This window comes from Erythranthe guttata, chromosome 12 (genome assembly GCF_056151865.1).
Source record: "Erythranthe guttata isolate IM_541 chromosome 12, IM_541, whole genome shotgun sequence".
Taxonomy (NCBI): domain Eukaryota; kingdom Viridiplantae; phylum Streptophyta; class Magnoliopsida; order Lamiales; family Phrymaceae; genus Erythranthe; species Erythranthe guttata.
This window is the reverse complement of record NC_142544.1, coordinates 14,818,531-14,841,217: the sequence shown is the minus strand read 5'-3', so window position 1 is coordinate 14,841,217 and position 22,687 is coordinate 14,818,531. Positions and strand designations below refer to the sequence as shown.

At 34.6% G+C, this 22,687-nt stretch overlaps 4 protein-coding genes across 4 annotated transcripts; 1 reads left to right on the top strand and 3 right to left on the bottom strand.

The window, feature by feature from the left end:
- Positions 1 to 547: 547 nt before the first annotated feature.
- On the bottom strand, positions 548 to 4,275 carry LOC105954222 (ATP synthase subunit beta, mitochondrial). Its single transcript, XM_012977897.2, has 9 exons — positions 3,581 to 4,275; positions 2,712 to 2,787; positions 2,536 to 2,624; positions 2,287 to 2,404; positions 2,100 to 2,203; positions 1,857 to 2,015; positions 1,532 to 1,756; positions 1,111 to 1,422; positions 548 to 968 (listed from the first exon to the last, which is right to left on the bottom strand). The coding sequence occupies exons 1-9, from the start codon at positions 4,040 to 4,042 to the stop codon at positions 855 to 857; spliced, it is 1,659 nt and encodes a 552-aa protein (XP_012833351.2). The 5' UTR covers positions 4,043 to 4,275; the 3' UTR covers positions 548 to 854.
- A 1,611-nt stretch (positions 4,276 to 5,886) lies between these two features.
- Positions 5,887 to 8,936, bottom strand: LOC105969603 (protein DETOXIFICATION 14). Its single transcript, XM_088826640.1, has 7 exons — positions 8,551 to 8,936; positions 7,539 to 8,083; positions 7,364 to 7,450; positions 7,040 to 7,096; positions 6,707 to 6,945; positions 6,371 to 6,576; positions 5,887 to 6,287 (listed from the first exon to the last, which is right to left on the bottom strand). The coding sequence occupies exons 1-7, from the start codon at positions 8,782 to 8,784 to the stop codon at positions 6,228 to 6,230; spliced, it is 1,428 nt and encodes a 475-aa protein (XP_088682766.1). The 5' UTR covers positions 8,785 to 8,936; the 3' UTR covers positions 5,887 to 6,227.
- A 5,633-nt stretch (positions 8,937 to 14,569) lies between these two features.
- LOC105954191 (uncharacterized) lies at positions 14,570 to 17,644 on the top strand. Its single transcript, XM_012977864.2, has 4 exons — positions 14,570 to 14,772; positions 14,934 to 15,027; positions 15,379 to 15,588; positions 16,767 to 17,644. The coding sequence occupies exons 1-4, from the start codon at positions 14,698 to 14,700 to the stop codon at positions 17,471 to 17,473; spliced, it is 1,086 nt and encodes a 361-aa protein (XP_012833318.2). The 5' UTR covers positions 14,570 to 14,697; the 3' UTR covers positions 17,474 to 17,644.
- Positions 17,645 to 18,436: 792 nt separating this feature from the next.
- Positions 18,437 to 21,142, bottom strand: LOC105954223 (sec-independent protein translocase protein TATC, chloroplastic). The gene is made up of 4 exons (XM_012977898.2): positions 20,770 to 21,142; positions 19,602 to 19,912; positions 19,090 to 19,380; positions 18,437 to 18,841 (listed from the first exon to the last, which is right to left on the bottom strand). The coding sequence occupies exons 1-4, from the start codon at positions 21,098 to 21,100 to the stop codon at positions 18,632 to 18,634; spliced, it is 1,143 nt and encodes a 380-aa protein (XP_012833352.2). The 5' UTR covers positions 21,101 to 21,142; the 3' UTR covers positions 18,437 to 18,631.
- Between the last annotated feature and the right edge of the window lie 1,545 nt (positions 21,143 to 22,687).

Below are 22,687 nucleotides of genomic sequence, written 5' to 3'. Positions count from 1 at the left end.
TGATTCTTGTACTGCAGTGGTTACTTGTACAATAGTACTGCAACTATCATTGCTTACAACGAACTTATTTTAGCTACAATGATAACAAAGCACATATGAACAGTAGAAGCAATTCTAGGTTTTTGGACATGGATTAAATCTTAAATAGATTTATCAGCAGTCTCTGATACAAACTATTGGGAACTAAAAATCCCATAAGAACCAAAAACAATTTAGAATAAAACAAATATTGTATACCAAAGAATTAGTAATAAAACACAGAACATTAGTTTGTTAATAACTCCTAATCAATCCCAGTATACAAAAGTATACATATAAAAAATAATTCCAAATTAAATATTGCAACCTAGGTTACTTAACACAGTACGAAAATACACCGACACTTATATTGAACGTAGATTAATTTTTCAAATTCATAAGAGGCATTAATTTTTGTGAATTAAAAACTTGAACTCATTCAGGAAAATCTCCGACACATGAAATTCAAAACGGTGTTCTAAGTACTCAATACTATGAAGGATGCACAAAAAGTAAAACAACTCTTGTGTTGAAACGCAAGTGAAAAAGCCTTCATATTAAGTTCCAATACTCTCGGGAAACAAGTTCCAAGCAAAAAAATTTACAATGTCCGCTGTTTTAACCCCCCTTATTGTGTTGTCCCACGCTAAGACAAACTGGGGCTTGGGGATAGGCCCCTCTCGGTTCACAACTATATCGATTTTGCGCACCAAATAAAAAAAAGGAACGTAAAACTTGGTCTAACCAAAATTAAATAAAATAAAGACTCGGAGAATTTGGCATTTGCCATTATCTAAATTATTTTCGCAATTATCGTCTGACTTTGATCTCTATACCTAAGCAGCAGATTCTCTGGCAATCTTCTCTGCCTTGGCAATCACCTCTTCGATTCCTCCAACCATGTAGAAAGACTGTTCTGAAAGGTCATCGTATTTCCCATCCAACACTCCCTGTTGCAAATCAAATACAAGACCCTTTGTAAGGAATATCTCAAACTTAACTCGCCAACACAGCTCAAAATTTCAAGTACGAAATTATTATGTAAAAAATTCCATAATCTTGAATAAGATTCAAATACACTCAATGTTTTACCTGAAAGCTGGTAATACTCTCCTTCAATTCAACATACTTGCCGGGGGCACCAGTGAAAACTTCTGCCACATGGAAAGGCTGACTCAAAAATCGCTGAATCTTACGAGCACGTGCAACAGTCAATTTGTCATCTTCACTGAGCTCATCCATTCCCAGAATGGCGATAATATCTTGAAGATTCTTGTAGTTCTGAAGAACCTTCTGTACACCACGGGCTGTGTTGTAGTGCTCCTCTCCCAAGATGTGAGGGGAAAGCATACGAGATGTCGAGTCTAGGGGGTCGACAGCAGGATAAATACCAAGCTCAGAAATCTGCAAACAAAGAAACCAACAATTAAAATGACAGCTGGCAACAATGTTTCTTCCAGTAAATTTATATATATATATATATATATATATATACACACGCATATATATGTACCTGTCGAGATAACACAGTTGTGGCATCCAAGTGAGCAAAGGTGGTTGCAGGAGCAGGATCTGTCAAGTCATCAGCTGGGACATAAATAGCTTGGACAGATGTAATAGAACCCTTCTTGGTTGTAGTAATACGTTCTTGTAGACCTCCAAGATCTGTGGCCAGTGTAGGTTGATACCCGACAGCAGATGGAATACGTCCAAGCAAAGCAGACACTTCTGAGTTAGCCTGGAAAAGTTGAAAAGCCATAGGTAACATAAGCGACTACATGAAATTAGAAAAAAAAAAAAAAAGTCAAATGGATAGTGATAATGAAACGAAAGCCTACCTGGGTGAAACGGAAAATGTTATCAATGAAGAGAAGCACATCCTGCCCTTCTGCATCACGGAAGTGTTCTGCAACTGTCAATCCAGTAAGTCCAACACGAGCACGGGCACCCGGGGGCTCATTCATTTGACCATAGACTAGAGCACATTTGCTTTCAGCCTGTTAACAAGTAAAAGGACGAAATCTAAGGCGAAAAATAATATTAAATTCGATAAAAACAAATATAAAATTTTACATGCTGACCTGCTTTTCACCTAGCTTGATGACACCACTCTCAATCATTTCTCTATATAAATCATTACCCTCACGAGTACGTTCTCCTACACCGGCAAAGACAGAGAAACCACCTGAAAAGGAAAATAAGCAACAATTAGATCTCAGAGCAATTCAATTAGAACTTTACAAATTAACCATCTGAACGTAAACCAACCATGAGCTTTTGCAACATTGTTAATCAGTTCCATGATAAGTACAGTCTTCCCCACCCCAGCACCACCAAACAGCCCAATCTTTCCTCCTCTTTGGTAAGGTGCAAGAAGGTCGACAACCTGACATTTAAACAAACAAAAACAGTAAGCAAAAGCTAGCATTTAACAGACAAACTGTGAATTAACCATAATGCGGCAAGAAGTTGGGAATAGTGACAACAAGGCATTCTGGACTCGTGAAGTATTATTACCTTGATACCAGTGACAAGAATTTGTTGCTCTGTAGCTTGCTCTACAAAGGCAGGAGCTTCACGGTGAATGGGTAAATAGTGATCGGTATCTGCATCATCATTCCTTCGTTAGTAAAGCTGCAACCCATCTTTGTTCACAAGAAGAATGCTTCTGATAAAAAAGCAACATCACTTACTAAGATCGCCTCTATGATCAATAGGTTCTCCAATGACATTAATGATGCGACCTAGAGTTGCTCTACCAACAGGTACCTAAGGAGTAGCAGAATTGTTATCAAAATACAAACAAACTCCTTCATGTCATATAAATCATTAAGGATATCCACTATACATACAAGAACACCTTATCAGGTTAACATCCATGACAAACAGAGATTTGTGGAAAAGTATACCCTACGATGAAATGAGTATCCAGATCCTTTAAGCCCAAAAAGAAATAGCGACCATAAAAAAAAACTGAGGAATGAATGTAGATTTTAACATTTCGAGTAGAAGAAAACTCATTGATGATTGACAAACAAACTCAAGCAACATACTTATACTGTCAATTAAAAATCTCAACCAAAATCAAGTATTTTAGAAATGCAGAGACCATTAGACTGAAAAACTACTCATTATTAAACAAATATAACACAATTTCGATAGGTAAGTTAAGAACATTGAAAACAAAATTTGAATAATTCATAGCTTTGATCCCAGGCATGGTAAACCTATAACTCCAAACGAAAATTCAAAAGAATAAATAAAAAGGAAGTCTTAACATACCAACCCAGAGGATTCAAAAAGCCCAATTCAGATATCAAATCCAGGAAAATGAACAGAAAGTCCGGAGATTTAAGTATCAAACAACCGCATAAAAACCAACCCAGAACACATGAATCCAACTAAGACTTCAGATCCAATCTAAGAAGAAAAAAAATCAAACGCATTTCCTACAATGCAGTCAAGAATCATCCCAAAATCGAATTTCAAGAACACAAAATCGGAGTCAGAAAAAAATATATAAATAACCAAAAAAGAAGGCAAGGACTTTCATCAGACTTACAGTGATGGGTGACCCCGTGTTGAGAACGCGCTGGCCTCTAATAAGCCCTTCAGTCCCATCCATGGCAATGCACCTCACCACATTCTCACCCAAGTGCTGAGCAACCTCCAACACAAGCCTGATCTGGTTATCCAGAACCTCCAGCGCCGTCAAAATCGGAGGCAAACCCTCGTCGAACCTCACATCGACGACGGCACCAATGACCTGGCACACCTTCCCGATCGCGCCCTGACCGGTGAACTCATCCGTAATTTTGCCTCCTGTGACACCGGCTGGAGACGCCTTGGAGGCCGGAGGTGCTGCGGCGGCAGCGGAGGTGGCGTATTGGGCGGCGAATCGGTGGAGGAAGTGTCCGGCGGGAGATGGCCGAGGACTGGGCTTCGGGGCGGAGGAAAATGGCGATCTCGTGCGGCGGGCGGCGGATGATCGGAGGAATGAGGCTAGGAGCCTCCGGGAAGCCATGTGGGCGAGATGATGATTAGAGAGTGGAGAAATGGCAGAGGAGAGAAGAGTGATTGATGTGATTAGGGTTTGAGAGAGAGAGAGAATGGGGGATTATAATCTAGAGAGAGAAAGTGGGGGGAATTGAAAAGTGCGATTTTTTACTTTAAATGCTGACGGTATTTTTAGTGCGTGGGAACCGTTAGCTTGAGAATATGCTGCGGCGTCGGGGGTTTGTTTTGAATTTTTTAAGGGTTAAACGACTGGGGATTACTGGGAATTTCACCACGTGGCAATTGTTCGGTGTTCACTCTGCTTTTTTTTTTTTTTTTATTATTATTATATATTTTTCTTAAACTTCTTTTTTTTTTTATTTTTTATCCCATTTTCCGTTTTCTGTAGAAATTCTAATTTATTCAACATCACTTAAGTGTAGGGGTGACAATTGGAATATAATTTTCGAGTTCGATCAGAAAATTCATACTTTACGACAAATAAGAAAGTCGTTCTAAATTTCAAAAATTCCAATTTTTGATTTTTTTTTCTCGAATTGTTTTGGATTGAAATTGGAATATGTACGAGATTCAAATATTTGATCCGGTTTTTAATTACTGAATAATTCTAAAATTTCTATTTTTTTTCTCCAAAAGTTACATTTATAAGTTGTAATATCAGTATTTTATTGTGAATTTCATATTATTAGGTGATTATAAATTAGAATTTTCAAATTCGGTAGATTCGGAACAATTTAAAATTAAGAACTCTTCTCTTATATTTTATAAATTTTTATTTATTATTACATGTATAAATTTTCATACATATTCATATATATAATATTAATATTTATACTACAATTTATTGCTTACATATTAAAATTTATTAATGAAAATAACTAAAAATAAGTAAAATTATAATTATAATTATAATTAAAAAAAATAGTATTTTAATAAAATTTTCGGTGATTCGGTCATTACCAAAGAGAACAATTCATTTCAATTCGGCAAACGGTATAAAAATTTTGGGTGTCAAATTTTCATTTTTACCTGAATTTTGTTACCGTTCATTAAGATTTTACCTAATGAATACTCCTACATCAATCGCTCTTCACTTGACAACGTGTCTCCAATCGAATCACTACGAAAAGACTTACACGATACATTCCTTAATAAGTAGTATTTTTTTTTAATCAATTTCAAAATTCTATTTTTCAAATAATTTCATGAGTTCTCACCTTCCACACCTTCCACAGTCTCTAATTTAAGGAGATTATATGATCATTATTGAACGAACATATTAGATTTAATTTATATTATTTTAGTTAAAATTTAAAATATTTACTCCTTTTGTCAATTTTGTGTGAACGCTCTAAAAAAGTTGAGGTCGTAGCCCTTGAATTCTCGTAAAACTAGCGTTGAAGGTCGAATCAGTCAGATCATGAACAAGCCTTTCCGAAAAATTCCATTTTGTTTATGAATCAAATTACACTTTTAGTTCCAATTCCAATAAAAAGTGGAATTCAAAAGTGCATTTCAATTCGAAAATTTCAGAAATTCCAAAAAGATCATAATTGGAACAATTTTCGGAAATTTAATTGAAAATACTCGGAATTTAATTTAACTTTTAGGAAATTTCGAAAAACAATAAATTTGTGTGTTCGTTTTAAAGAGTTAAATAAAAACTAATTAGTCTCACTTCAATAGGTAATATATTCTTTTTATAAATATAATATAAAAAAATTAATATTTTGGAGTTAGCGGAATTATTTCCGTATATATAAAATTGGATCGAAATCGTAATTTCCAATATATATATATATATATATATTGCAATTAAAAAATTCGAAAAATTTTGGAAATCAGAATGTAAAAACAAAAATATGTATTCCAAAATCGAAAAATTCCAGATCAAAATCGACGAAATTCCAGAATTCAGGTCCGACTGGCATCGCTACGTAAAACCTTAAGTTGCATTCTAGATTTCTCGACCACAATCCAAAATTAATGGTTCTACCTGCAACTAATACTTGCACACTGAAACATTAAAAGTATAGTCAGATTTGAAAAGAAGACACTATTATTGTATCATAGTGTCAAGTTAGTCCAACCTCGTTGTCCATTCTCGTTGTGCTGCTGCATCGTATAATACGCCCAAATGAAGCATTAGCTACGAATAAAAAACTCCGACCCCCCCTTGAAAAACAGCCTCTTCAAGTATCTCGAAACGAAGCATCATCCTCCACAAACAACCTCTCCCTTGCCTTAGATGCCTGCATTGTGAAATTTTATCACAATCAATACATTTTGCTTAGGAATAAGTCAATGATGGAATTTAGAGGATAATCCAGAACACCTGTTTCTCCCAGTTTGTGCAGCTTGTTATAATCGAAAGCATAATCATCTGCAACGTTGCACCGCACAATATTCCGATCCATAGACCTTTTCCTCTTAAATTCAGCCAAAAACCCAACGAAGCTGCAATCGGGATTCCGAATAGATAAAACGCCCCAAGATTCACGTACGCCCCAATGTGCTGCCACCCACAACCCCTCGCAACACCTGCCGATAAAAAGACAACATTAAAAATCAAAAGTAACACGATTTTCTTGTTTTTTATTTTATTTTTTTATTTAATTTATTTATTAAAGAAAATAGATGATTTGAGGGGAAGAACTTGAAAAAATGAAACCTGAAAGGACCCCTTGGATACTGTCGATTATAATCGATAGACAAACGAGGGGAGCCATAATCGTAACATAGTCCACAACTTCCTTCTCGTTGCTGAAAATGTACCCAAATACGTTTCTGCTAGCAAACACGCTCGCGCTTATAACTATTGCGTCTATTGCTGCAAGAAGCATTAGAGCAATAAGTGATAAACGAGCCCCCTCCGGTTTTCCAGCTCCCAACTGATTCGAAATTCTCGTGCTTTTTGCACATCAAAAAAAATTCACCCCACTAATAAGTGATTTTGCCAATATATATATATGGAGCAGAATTGTAGGCATTAAAGTATTTATACCTTGCTGCAGCACCGAGTCCAAATGGTATTGCATAAAGCGTAGAAATGGTGTTTAGGCTGTTTCAAATAAGCAAACCGAGTCAGCATTGTATATATAGTTTATGTAATACTTACTACAGTTAAACCTCTATAAATTAATACAGTCGGGACTAGGGAAATTCTATTAATTTAGTGAATTACTAAATTATCGAGTTAATAATTGAACACGTTTTCACCGAGTCAGGACCGAGAGAAACTATTATTTAATCGAGGTTATTAATTTATCGAGGTTGTACTGTAGTTATTTAATGGAATATTCCGTAAGTTGCTCAATAAGAACCTTACCACACAGATAACACCGAGGTTTCAAGCTGCGGGTTCGGTAAAATCCCCGACAGTAAGATAAGTAGCTCGAACGACCACCACTCAAGACTACAAATCACCGAATATTCATTAATTCAGACGAACCATTAGAAAATCACATCAAAATCAAGATAAAAAAATATAGAGAAGTTATTACCAAATCATTACAGCAGAAGGAACAGCAAAGCGGAAAAACTCTGTTATTCCTTCGAATATCTTCATCGAAAACGGGGCGCGGGTTTTTGCGCAGGAAGGTGAAAAAATCATGTATAAGGTCAATATAGTCACATTTAGCCACATCGAGAGGCCAATAGCAACCGCACCTCCAAGATTGTGCAATCCCGACTTAAAAACGAGCGCCCAACAAACGGGCACGTGGAAACATAGAGTGAAGCACGAGCTTATCAGCATGGGGAGAATCAAGCTTTGCATCTGATAATACCTAATCAGCGGTTGAAGAGTCGCGTAACCAAACAGAGCAGGAACAAGCCACATTGTGAATTTTCCGGCTTCTTGCGAAATCTGAGGGTCTTGGCCGACGAATTCGAGTACGTCTCCCATGTATATCCACAGGATAGAGAGAGGAATACATACAATGACAAGAGAGAATATAGCGGTGTATGTTTGTGTTCCGACCTTTTCGTACTGTTGAGCGCCGAACGCTTGCCCGCTTATCGTTTCCAGCGCGCTAGCCATACCTAACTGTTTTACAAGAAGGGGTCCGAGAAAAAAAAAAAAAAACAGTCGGTTGATTTCGATTTCTCTTGAGGCCAATCTAATCAGTGCAACTACTAAATAGTGAATCTGTTTCATTTTCACTAACATAATACAAGTATACAACAGTTAAACCTCTATAAAATTAATACAGTTGGGGCTGGCAAAATTCTATTAATTTTACTGAAATATTAATTTAATACATTTTCACTGAGCCGTCCAGACCTGAAGAAACTATTATGTAAGCGCTGTAGTTAAACCATGGGATGATTTAAGAGAAGTTAAGGCCCATTTTCGGGCAATTTTCACTAATATATTCCAATATTAGTATAAATATTAAATACCATCTTAATTAAGCAAAATAAATGAAGCAGTTAAACTAATGAATTAAACAGAACAGAAGGAATTAAGTTTCAGCTATAGAGACAGGGATATATATATATAGATATACATACAAGGAGGCTGAAACCAGAGACGCCAGCAAGAGAAATGGCAATGGCGGTGCTGGAGAGAGAGAGTTCACCTAAATGACCAACCATCATAAGTGATATTACTTGCAGCAAATAGTGCGATAGAGTTACAGCCACCATCGGACCTGCTAAATAACCCAACTTCTTCATCTCTCCCGCTATCTCCCTCCATCTCTCTCCTAAACTTTCTCTTTCCTTCAACAACAAATTCTCCTCCATTCTCTCTCTCTCTCTCTCTCTCTTCTCTCTCTAGAATGAATTTTATATGTGGATTGCAGGTTGACTTAATACGGAGTTAACGGATCGTCTATAATGACTAAATGACGTGGTTGGTTTTGTTAAATACTTTTCTACGACTCGCTTTGTCCTTTCCCTACATGAAACCAAGATACATAAAATACAAATTTATATCAAACAATATTATAATGTAGGACACTATACTACGGCTCTTCACTCCGATGCAAGTGTTGTTGGTTGTTGTCAAATAAATGCAAGTATAAAGACAATCCACATAATTGAAAAAATTTCTTTCTCTAAAGTCTCATATTTTCCTTTCCCACCCTTCTTCTTTTTCCCTAATTTTTTCACAAAATCACACACTAAAAACGTCCATATAATTCCAAGTTCGAATTTGAGAAAAATCTTCATGTGTTTAAACTAAAATAAAGTTGAAATTTGAGAAAAAAATTCGAATCGGTATGAATTTAAATACTTAAAAAGGCATAATGAAATTGAAAAATATTAAATAAACCTAAACTAACTTTTCATGATTATTCACGTGAAAGATTAACGAATTTTAAGTAAGTTGGAAAAAATCATCATAGAAAAAAGTTAGAGAGAATATAAATAGAGAGAGATTTGTTTTTTAAATTTATGTGTGATTTAGTAAATTTTAGTGTAGGATTTAGCATGCCCCTTCACAATAACTGTCTCTTTTTTAAAATATTTTTGTTTCATATTATCTGTCACTTTATATTTCCAATACTGCATTAAATGTATTTTTCCTGTTTTAACCTTATTAATGCATCTCTATACATTAATTCTCTCTTATAAATCATTTAATGATAAAGGTTGTTTTAGTCATTTTTATGTGATTTTTCTAAAATCAAGCTACATTTATTAAATTTCTTAATCTTTGTGAAAAGTGAAAAACAACACTTATTTAGGAACGGAGGGAGTAATAAATTAAGAATTTCATTTAATTACAAGTATAAAGACAATCCAGAAACGATAAATCAACGGTGGATTGAAGGGGTGGCGGCATTGGTAGCAGGGATATTGAAGTTTTTTTTACTATTATCGTGTACCAAGCGTAACTTATGGTAATGAGAAATTTCGTATAATTATCGTACCAAAATATTCGGTATACCCTTACTTTTGGTACAACACCATGATATTCTACTATTATCTTTTATTAAGCTAAAATTTGATTAAAAAAAATCTTGTCAATTTTACCTGCAAATGGATTTCGTAATATGTTAACGTCTTCATATATTTATTGAGCCAAACATTACAATTAATTTTACGACGTCACATATCGCAAATTTATTGCCCATTAAATCAGAAAACTTACATGTAATAAAATAAAGTATTAGAAATTTTTTTTTTTAAAAGATAAAGTTATAAATATTATGGTATAGAAAATAAAGGAAAACAAAATAAATAGAAAATATAGTACGGTACGGTATTACCATAGTATTGAGAACACAATCACTACTGTATCAATCATTTGCGGTACGGTACGAATACCGTATCGAATGAAATGGTAACCACTACTTTTGTATTTTTTTTTGGTCATTTTCGATTGATATACCGTAGTACTTGGCAATTGGTAATTTTTTTCACCCCTAATGGATTGTACTAGCAATGTTCTAATGACAATATTTCGACGCCATCAATATTGCACCGTATTTGCCCTAATATTTTAAATCCACATCGAACTTGAATTCTGAACAAAATTTTGACATAAAGAAGAAAAATTAAGTATCTCATGTCTAATCAATACTCCCTCCGTTTCAAAATAATTGTCATTTTAGTTTGTTGCGCACATATTAAGAAAATTAATAAATATGTGTGGTTTTTAGGAAAATACATATAATATGACTAAAATACCTATGTAATTAATTATATCTCAACTAATTAAGAGTGATAACTAATAAGGGCATAGTTGAGAAAACAGTAATTAACGCATCATTGGAAATCTAAAGTGACAGATAACATGGAACAAGAAAAACTCATCAAAGCGACAGTTAACTTGAAACGGAGGGAGTACGTGTTAGCAATTAGGATTGCAACAGAATTAGGTGATACATTTATTTAATTTGATGACAAATTTATGTGGTTGGGCTAAATTCAAATCTATGTCTAAAATTAAACAACTAATTTATGTGGTTTGCCTAAAATCAAATCGATGTCCAATAATAAATGACACATTTACGTTGTTCGCCTAAAATTAAGCATATGTTCACGCGCAAGGGGAGCAACTCTACTCTATTAAAAAATGAGGAAATTTGCTAGACACCCCTTATTTTGGACTTATATAGGTAGAAATTCTAGTTGCTAGATGAATATAGGTATATGTCCTCTGACCAAATAAAATAATATAAATAAAATAAAATAATTAGTATATACACATAAACACCCTCAATTAATAAGAAAACAAATCTCAAAAATCACTCATTTTCTATCTCCAATCTCACGTTTCTCTCACCCTATATTTAATCATCAATCTCTCTTTGTATCTCACGCGTCTCTCTCTCTCTAGTTCTTCTATGTTTTTCTTTTTTTTTTTCTTTTTTTTTCTTATGAAGAAATATTATAGAGAAGGAAAAAAGAAGATTATGATATGATTTCTTGGTGAAATAATTAAAGAGGACAAAAAACATCCCCTCCCCCTCCAAAAAAAAATCAGAAATTCAAAGCCCTAGCCAAAATTGGTATTGAGTTTTCCGTATGTAGAACCTTCAACGTTTGTTGTTAGCAATTTCAGTTTGCATGTTAACTTCGTTTGTTGTTTGAAGAATTGCGTTGGGTGTTGAGATTCGATTCCTCTGGTTTATAATTTGTAAGGTATGTCTTAAGTTACATTTTTACAAACACTTCGTTTAATGTTTTTGTTGTTTGCAACGTGTTCGATAAGCAATTTTTTTGTTAATGTTTTTTAATGATGCTATTTTTTTCAGTTTGCTGTTTGCTGTTTGCATTTGATGAAGTCATTAGTAGTTTATTGATTGCAATTCAATATAGCAAGTTATGATGATTTTTTTTTACAGTTTGCTGTTTGCATTTGGCGAAGTCATAGGTGGTTTTTTGTTTGCAATTCAATTAATGCAAATTCTGGAAAAAAAAATCAGTTTCTTGTTTGCATTTGGCGAATTCATAGGTATTTTGTTGTTTGCAATTCAATAATACAAATTATAATTTTCAATTTGCTATTTGCAGTTAACATAGTGAGTCGGAGTTCACGGAGTCATAGGCGGTGGTGCAACGGCGATGGAGTTTTTAGAGTATGAGTTTGTAAAATAAATAGTATTTTTTAACGGATTAATTTAATTTTTTAGTTCATATTTGGAAGAGATGTTTGTGAATTTGTTTTGATAGAGAGATTTTTTAGGATTTTATTTGATTTGATTAAGGGTATTTTTGCCTTAATATATATTATTAATTAATTAAAATATGAAAACTTTGACTTGGATTTATACACATAAATTATAATATGGAGGGACTATAGCAAATTGCCCCTTAAAAACTTTATTGGGAGCAACTCTACTCTATCATAAAATTTATTTATGTACCAATATTAGAGATAATAACTCTAATATTCTAAAAGGAATCTTTTTCTCACAACACTCTATGTTTGTCCTCACACGAAATACTCTCAATTTTGTGTTTCCTCTCAATTGCTTGTATGTGCTTTTTTTATTTTGTTTTCAGAGAACGACACTCGATTAGAGTGGAGGGTTAGGTTTGACCTCCTCCCGTGTATGTCTATAAAAGAAAAGTCAATAAGTATATAATGAGTTTCGTATAAATTGCTATAGCCCAACAAATGGCTAAAAATAACAACCGACAAACAAAAAATAATAGTTAAATGGGCCATTAAGACATAAGTCCCTAGTAACAAAATTTATTAGAACTAAATGACAAAAACTACTTATGTCAATTAGCATAATTAGTCTCAATTATTCCTTTTTTCTCTCTTTCCATAACAATAATCTAATTCCTAAAAATCTACTTCCAAATTTCTAAAAATTTGCTACCAAATCAAAAAATAGGATTTTTTTTTTATTTTGTATTATTTTCGGATTTTTTATTTTATTTTTTATTTTATAATATTTTTTTAATAAAAAAATATTTTTTTTTATTTTTTTTAAACAAAAAATTGATATTTTTTTTCTCGACAGATTTACAACTCCGAATATGACTATAGTTGAATATGACTATTATATGACTACGCTGTGTATAACAGTGTAAGTAACATATTGTAGAAGCATAATTATTAATATAACAATAAGAATATGACTATTATGTGAATGTGATTGTGCTTTGTAAAATATTATAATTAACAGACAGTAGAAGCATGAATATGACTATTATGTGACTACAGTTTGTATAACAGATTGAACAGGATTAACAGTAAGAATATGACTATTATGTGACTACAGTTTGTATAACAGATTGAACAGGATTAACAGTAAGAATATGACTATTATGTGAATGTGATTGTGCTTTGTAAAACATTATAATTATCAGACAGTAGAACATGAATATGACTATTATGTGACTACAGTTTGTATAACAGACTGAACATGACAGTGGGAATATGACTATTATGTGACTAGGTTCTGCGTAATGTGACTACAAGTAATCAGCACTTGAAAAAACTTGCAATATTAACAGCAAAATACATTGCAAAAAGAAAAAAAATGACTACAAAAAAAACAAAAATAACTAATGTGATCCTTCAACAATGGCCATCGAACATGTTTTTTTGTTGCGGTATCCAACTCGGTTGCATCGACTCCACTTAATCTTCCGTTTGATCTTCTCTATTAAATATGACTACATTGTTGAACATATGCAGCACTACAAAAAAAAAAAGGACAAATATAACTAAGTTGTTAAACATGACTACTCTGTCAAATGTGACTACTCTGTAAAATAAATTCTACCGGTTAATATTATAGATCTCGGCAAGCAGCGGAGGGAGAAGGGATGCATCGTTCGAATGACACTAACAAAAACTAAAAAAATTAATAAAATGCAAGATAATTGAAATCTATGCATTCATGACAAACAAATGATAAAATCGAAAAATTCAAACCCAGAACGAGCTTTACGGTTAATTAATTCGAGAAAAAATAAAAAATAAATTCTACCAATTAATATTATAGATCTCGGCAAGCAGCGGAGGGAGAAGGGATGCATCGTTCGAATGACACTTCGGAGTATCCCGACGGCGGTTCTGGTGAAGGGCGGCGACGGTGATTTGGCGGAGAGCGGCGGCTGTGGTGAGAACATGGGCGGCGTACGGTAATTTTCAGAACTCTGTCGGTGTCTAGCCGCTAGTCCTTACCGCCTCTATTTGTCGACTCCGGCCACCGGTGATTTTGTGTTGCATCTTTGATTTTGTAGTGATGGAAAGAGTAGATCTAGGGTTTGAGGAAGAAGAACAATGAAGAGAGAAAAAAGATCAGTTGAAAAACTGAGAATGACGACTGATAGCGGGTTCCGAAAAAAATTAGGATTTAAGGTTATAGGGTTGGGGGTATTTTTGTCTTATCACATAAGTCTAGGGGGTTTCACAAATTAAAACTGGAATTTGGGTGTATACAAAGTCATTAAAGTCAATTGAGTTTAGTTCAAAATATTTTCTATTTAAGGGGTATTGCATATTTCCCCTAGACAAAAATATAACAAGTTCTGATTTAATAGGATTTGTGGACCAAATAATTTGGTGCTTATGTTATCAAAAGCCCAAAAAAGGGCCCAATAAATAAATTATAGACCTCTCTTCTTTTACTTTTCCTTTTTAATATAATCTTTTTCAAAATAGTTGTCAAGAACCAGAAGAAGAACCCTGAAATTAACGGTGATAAATTCCACAGAGATTGTGTGTGTGTGAGTTGAGAGATGGGGAAAGCAGTGAGAGAGCAACTCAGCCGAGTTCTAAATGATCACCTCAACACCATACATGAAACTTTTCAGGTTTTTTCCACTTTTTTTTTTTAATTGTTTTTAAATTCCGTTTATTGAGCCAGAAATCGAAATTTATGTGGCGATGTCATCATTGTTGTGCATCAAATTATTCTTTTTGGTATTGTTGTTGGGTTGGTAGTTTCGTAATTTGACTGGGGTATATTGTGCAGATTTTGGACAAAACGCCGCCGTCTTCTCTTGATAAGGTCAGCTGGAAAGAGGTGATCCAGATGGGTGAACAAATTTCCAAACAAGCCACTAACGGTCTCTCTCTCTCTCTCTCTCTCTCTCTCTCTCTCTCTCTCTCTCTCTCATGTACAATTTGTTATGAATATTTCTGATTCCTAATTGTTTTTTTATGTCTATGTTATTCCTTTGTGTATTAGTGTATTGGATTAGGAAATGTAATCGTCGAATAAGAGTATGAATTCCAATGTTTGGTCGAGTTTATTTAATTAGTAAAACGACCAATTGGTGAATAAATTACCGACACTTCCAAAGGAAACAAAATTGGAGTCGGGAAATAATTATGCAACTTTCGAAGTTTGAGTCGAGAAATTGTGACTTATCGAATTGTATTATGTAGTGAATGTTTTTTTATATCTAATAATGTAGCTGGGATGCTTTACACGGGAGAAAACCCTGGAGTGAAAGCCCTCGAAGAAAACATGGCGGCGTATTTCAATATGCTCCAAGGTTTTCTTTTACTGTCACATGGAAGTTCGACGGGCGCAGGACCAACCTTATCTTCGTGCATTCATAAAGCTGTTAAGCAAGTTGTTGACAGCAGTTTCATGCTACTACACGAAGCAGTCTCTTCTTATGGTAACTCTCTCTCTCTCTCTCTCTCTCTCTCTCTCTCTCTCTCTCTCTCTCTCTCTCTCACACACACACACACACACACACACACATATATATTGTAAAAATTTGGTAGAATGACTACGTAGTGTTGAGCTGAAAATACAACATTCACGCAAACATTGAGATGATTTATCTGCCAGCTATTATATATCTCAAAGTAAGTTACTTTGGGAAACTGGTAAAAAAATTAAACATAAGGAAAGAAAGAGAAAGCAGTCGTAAGTTTCATGGAACTGTTGAGTTTCTTGAAACTGTTGATATGCGTTTTTTGAATTTTCGGATAAAGCTTTCTTTCGGTTACTATCTAACTAATGGTGAATAGCAATGTTTTCAGACGACCATTTGGGTCATGGATTTATTGGATCGAACCGGTTCAACCGTGTTTTTGATTTTTTTTAATATGCCATTATTTTATTAACTTTAATGTTTTATAAATATTATTTTCTTTATATTTTTAATCTCTCACTTATTATTTTCACCTTTACTTGACCTCACTTTTTACTATATTTTATTGTTTATAATTCCATTTTTTATTCTTCAAATCCGGCAATCGGCCACCCCTATTCGATCACCCATGATCATATCCGACAATCCTTCGACCACTCATGACTAGATCCGGCCACCCACTACTAAGTCTGTGAAGGTTACCTCAAATCTAGCTACAAATAACCAACTCAGCGGTGATTCGAGACGTTTTGGCCGAAAACCGGATTCCTTGACTGACTCGTCGGTTCTCGGGTTTTACGCGGTCGAACCGGATTTTGGTCATATGACCCCGATTTTTTTATTTTTCCGGTTTTAGATGTCAGACCGGACCGCTTTATTGCCGGATCACGGTCGAACCGGTCCGACCGGCTGGTTCGGTCCGGTTCTAACAACATTGGTGAATAGTGATGTCATTTTGCTTGCTAAAACAGAAGAGGCAATCAAGAAAGCCGATTTCTTAAATGCAAAAAAAAAATTCGATCATTTTTTTAAATTAAGTACAATTTATATTACCACCCCTCGTTATGAGAGTTGGTAAGATTAAAAAATCTTGCCACTCCCCTATTTGAAGTAGGATTTAAATTTCGATCCGTCTATTAAGTCCTCTATTCTTTTTGAAAGTTATATAATTTTGTTTCTCGTAAATGAATTTACAGGATCGCCATCGAACAAAACACAGAAACTCTCAATTCCGCAACTTGCGGGTGCAGTGTGGGAAGCATGTTCAGCCCTGAAAAAAACTCCCTCCACAAACGTAATAGCTATCGGCAAAGCAATCTCACAAGTCGCAGTTTCGATGAAGGATGTTCTTCGTGAGATGAACGAACTCAAGCCAGCATCAAATGAAGAAGAAGAAGAAGAACCTTCCGAAAACTTCTCCACCAAACCGGAAGATAAACCCTGTGACGAAGACGATGATTTATGTGACGGAGATTTGGGCAGCGATTTATCGCCCGAAGAAATGAAAATCGTGGAGCTAACTACAGACATTGTTTCTAGAACATTGGTCGTTCATAAGGATCTAATCCGATGCATAACTCTGTTGCTTCAAAGGGAAAATTCAGACGATATTTCAGTGGATTCTTTGGAGAAGATTTTGAAGGTAAGCCAAAGAATCGGAGTGCAGGTTGATGAACTCGGTGCGTGTCTTTATCCACCGCAAGAGATTTCTGCGATTAAGGTTGCTATTGAAAAGATTTCGAGTTTGAGTGGTGAAGTAGAAACGGAGCTGCGAAATTTGAAGGGTTGTACGGAGGATTTCGGTGAAGCTTGTTCTCGTTTGAGGAGTTCGTTGGGGCAGTTGGGAAGTGAACTAGGTTGTGATCTTGCGCCCGAATTGGAGAATCTTGTTATAACCGATTAGTAAGGGTGAGTTTTGAGTGCTAGAGTTAAACATCATATCCCTTGATTAGTAAGGGTGATTGTCAATGGATTTATTATTATGAATTTAGGATTTTTGGTAACAAGTTTATTCATTCCAAATGGAGCCTTAAACATTATACACCTTGATTAATGATGATAAAATTGTAGAAAACACGACGACTCACACTATATTTTGTTCGCACACGAACCGTAACCAAATATTGTGGTCGTTTTATGTGTATGCTGAATTCACTATTGAAATTTGAAATAGGTTATGAGTCTTTCTTACCACCAATTAATTTTAGAATGATCGGTATCCGAGGTCCTAAACATGTTAGGGCAAATTACGGCCAATTAAGGTCCGGAAAATTCCTTCTTGTTTGTGTAATCACAACTATCCACTTCAACTTTGCATTTTTTTTACGAAAAATCCCCTCAGTTGGTAAATTTCACATTGAAAGAGTGGACGTGTAAGACATACATAGTTGAAGGGGATTGTTGTAATTACTCAAACAAGAGGATTTTTTCTCGTAATTTGACATTGCCTTAGGGGTGGCCGTAATTTACCCAACATTTGAATATGATGGTAAACATGTAACATATACAGGTAATTGACATTTGAATTACAAGTGTTTGGCACTTTGTTCCCCTTAAATTGCAAAAAGAGCAGAACACACCCTCGAATAATAATATCCTTGGCTTAAAATGTGACCGGCAACCTGTTTGTGATATTGAAATGGGGGCAGATTAAATAGTAAGACGAGTCATCATTAGTTGAATAATTCAGTTTTATTTGATACTTGGTTGATGCAATAACTTTTCAGATCGATCCACAATTGTAGAAAAACGAACTCTTATTTTGTGTAGTGAAAGCATTGCATAATCTTATATTGACTAATCTTATCGTAAGTACGTTAGCCGTAATGTAAATATATAAATATATAAGTTGAAACTTGGATATGTATTGAAAGAGAAGTTGAAGACACGAGTTTATAATATATCTTCTTCAAGTGGAGGTATACAACAAAAAGAATTCTTTGAAAGCACAATATGGACTTGTGAACCAAAACTATATTTTATACAATAATGCAACCTACTCTCATATTCGAACCCGCACGAACAATGGTCTTAACGTACGCAACGGAAAGTAAAATCAAGATCATCGTCCAAGGAGCTTGACCATGGAGGCCCCACCCAAATAAAGAGCCATAAGTGGGCCCGCTAGTAGCATTTGTGTAAGAGGATCGGTCGATGGTGTTAGTACAGCTGCTGCAACAACTGAACCTACAACTACATATTTCCACACTGACAGCATTTGCTCTGACGAAACTAAACCAACTTGTCCTAGAAGCAGTTGTATCACTGGAACCTGAATTTAGACATGAATTTACCATTAAAATTAACAAATTCTCGACCACTAAAACGTTCTTACAACATCAGCTAAATTATATGTATGTAATAATCTCTGTCTTCGGACAAGTAGATGTATATACAAAATGCCACCCGAAACTCACATGCACAAGGTGGACAACAATTTATCGTTCATTGGGCAAAAAATATTCGAAAATATTAATCGGCATGCAAAATTGACGAACATAAAGTAACAGAAGTATTTACCTGGAAAGACAAGCCAGTGCTGAACATGAGGACAAGGACGAACTCGAAGTACTGGTCGATAGACCAAAGCGACTCGACGACACCTTCAGCGTAAGTAATAAAAAAAGTCAAGGCTGCTGGTGCAAGAACATAGTAAGAAAATACGATGCCTGTGTAGAAAAGGACCGAAGATCCTAGTACAATTGGCCCAAGAAAACTTCTCTCTGACTTGGTCAGACCTGGGAGAGTAAAAGCTATGATCTCGTATAGGATTATCGGGCTTCCTAACAGAAGTCCACAATATCCAGATACCTGCACCAATTAAAAAAAAACATTATATTACATTGTAGTCGTCTACGAATACCATATTTCAACATCAAATTCTATAATTAAAAAAATAAAATGCTTTAAAGGGGCGATCCAGCACATCTACGTCAACAATATAAACATCATATTTTTGTTCCAAGTTCGCAAGACGATGAAGATCACTCGACTTTTTCAAACTAGTAAAAAAAAATTCTTGAAAATCTAACCTTGAGAGATGTGAAGAAAAATTCGCCAGGGGCTAGTTGCAAAAAACGAACGCCTTGATTTGCAACGGGAGCTTCAAGGAGCATAATGAGTTGCTTGGAGAAAGCAAAACAACCAACAATGGCACCTCCAACGCCCAAAACCGAGACGAAAATTCTATCTCTCAATTCTTCCAAATGGTCATATATACTCATTTCTTTATCATCGGGGAGTAGCTCTTTACTCGGATAAAGAAAACTGTAAATAGAATTCCCTCCTTCATTATCTAGCCCGTTGTTCAGAAACGGATTTTCTGTTGCCTCATCACCCGAATCTGTAATGGCATCAAATTACATATTTTTAGAATTTGAGGCTCATAACTTTTAATCTTAATATTGTAAGTTTCAAATTTTGAAATGTCCTACTATTGGAGATATTAATATGGGCAAATTAAAACCAACCCAAGTCAAATTACAAAAACACCCCTCATGTTTGCATAATTACAAGCACCCCTCAACTACGTATTATCTTACGCAAGTTAATAAATTTAGGGGCGTTCATTGGGTAAAATTGTACAGAAATTGCGGTACACCAATATTTCATACCGTTTAGGCGTTTGGTTCAATAAATAACCGAATTAACTAAATTTTATCAAATGTATTCAAAATGTGGAGCTCGAATGGGATAAAACGGGTACAACCTTGAGAATATTCTATATAATCTAGAATACCCCACTAAAATTGACACCGTAAGGGTGAATGTGTAAGACAATACATAGTTGAGAGGTATTTGTATACTTGTATTTATGCAAACAAGATGGTTTTTTCATAATTATACTTTACCTTAGGGGGGTTGGACGTAATTTGCCCTACTAATATTAAATGATACACAATAGCTTAAGCTTTTAGTTGAGGCGTTCGTTCTTGTTGAGGTGATCATTCAACTCTGGTATCAGAGTCAGGCTGAATGAGGCCGAATGAAAGTTCTTGAGTTCGAATCCCACCACCACCCCGTTTAAGGACACAATTTTTAACAAACCCAATTCATAAAATCCAAAATGAATAGCACCCAAAAGAAGTATTCTTCAAAATTACCAACAAAAATCGAAACCCATTATATATATATATATAGATAAAAAAAAAAAAAAGAAAAGAACTAATTGAACATAAAAGGTTGGTTTTTTTAGTTTACCAAGTCTATCTTGAATGAGAGGGCCAACACCATTAAGAGTGATTTCGGTGGCATCTTCAAAAGCGGAGCAAACAGTAGTGCTAATAAATCTCTTGAAATGTTGTTTGCTGTTTGATAAATTGGGCAGCCTTTTCTTGAAACTGAAGATAGATTTTGAGTTGAAGCAATTGAAGCATAGGCGTGGGTTGTAGATGAGAGCTCCTGTGGTTCCCATTGCTGCTGCCAATGAATGAATAAAGCTTGAAAGAGATGATTGGTGGTGTTTGGGGGTGGGGTGCTTGGCTGGTTGATTGAGTGAGTGAGTGGTGATATTTGGCGGGACGTGGCGCATTACAATTTAGTTACATTCATACTCTTTAAATTTATGTCCATCAAATATTGCTCTTTATGAAAATGGGCTTTAAGATATGCATGTCTAGTGGGAAAACTTATTAGATGATACATCCAAACCTATAAAAATAGAGTCGCAAAATAAGATTCTAATAATCGTCTAATCAGAATCAATGTCTGGACGGATAGCGCTGAATGAAATGTACCCTTTTTTCAAATTTTAATCCACCAGAAATAGCAATATTAAAAATCTTGATTTTTTTTCTTTTTAATTATTTATACACAAGCATTCTTAATTTTATTTATTTCTCGAATAACGTAAATTCTTGCTCATTGTAACCTTTCGGTATTTTACTCTGACGAAGGTATCATTCACTTAAGGTGGAGATATGATATTTTGTGGTGAAGATTCTAGTGATTTTTTTGTGAATATTTTAATTAGTTTGGTGGTGAACAATTTTTAATTTTGCACAAAATATATGTGAAAGAGGAACAAAAGGGTAAAATAGGAAATATATTTAATTTGGTGGTGAAATAAGATATTTTGAGGGTGGAAATAGCACGTCTTATAAAAATATTAGCCAGACATCCATCCTTTTGGGAAATAGTGCCTATAGTACCCTTACGGTGACATTAACGCCGTTTATTTTTAATTTTGGAAAAAAAATTAAATCCCACCAATCCCGCCATTAATAATCTGCGAGATTATATTTTCCCAAATCTCACATTAACCGTATCATAAACCAACCCACTATTTCCCCACTTCGCCCCATCTTCGCCAGATTAGGGTTTTTTTCCCTTTCGTTCTCGCCTGCAGATCGACGCCGAGCAACAACATAGATTCCCAAATTGTCGGCGTAGTTAAGGTCTACGGATGTCTACGTCAAGAAACAGATCAAGTAAATTTTAATATTTGTTGATTTTGTTTTAATTATTATTTTTTTGGGGGATTTACAAAGTTGAATGAACAGGGGAGATGCGTATGAAGCGGCAGCAGGACATAATTGCACTAGACCCTAGTACGATTCAAAGCATGTATATTTTTTGTTTGATGTTTAATAATTTTGTGGGTATCTATGGATTCCACCGAAAAAATCTATGGATTCGACTGATTCAAAATATGCGCGTAAATATTTTTGTGACAAAAGGTTGCAATCCATTGTTGGTTAATCGCTATCTATATGCTACTCTGTTTCGTGACGTCTGAGTGTCATCATATATTACGTTTAGGTTTAGATTTGTGTGATTGTAGATAGTTGGTGTAGAAAAGGCTGTATATCTCTATAATTATCTGTAAAAATACAGTTTCATTACTACGGTATTCTATGAAATGATATATGCTTCTGCAGTGTTCTATAAAAATAACAGTTGAAGAAATGCCATTGAAGTTATGTGAAAGAGTGGTTCCCTTCTGTTGTACTTCATTTTCTGATGTTCTATTAACATTTGCTATTATATGATGTCTATGTAATTGATAGGATAGCCTATCAATTATTTATTTGTAAGTTTGTTGCTAGTGAATCGTGTATTTGACTTTTATATATATATATATATATATATATATATATATATATATATATATATATAT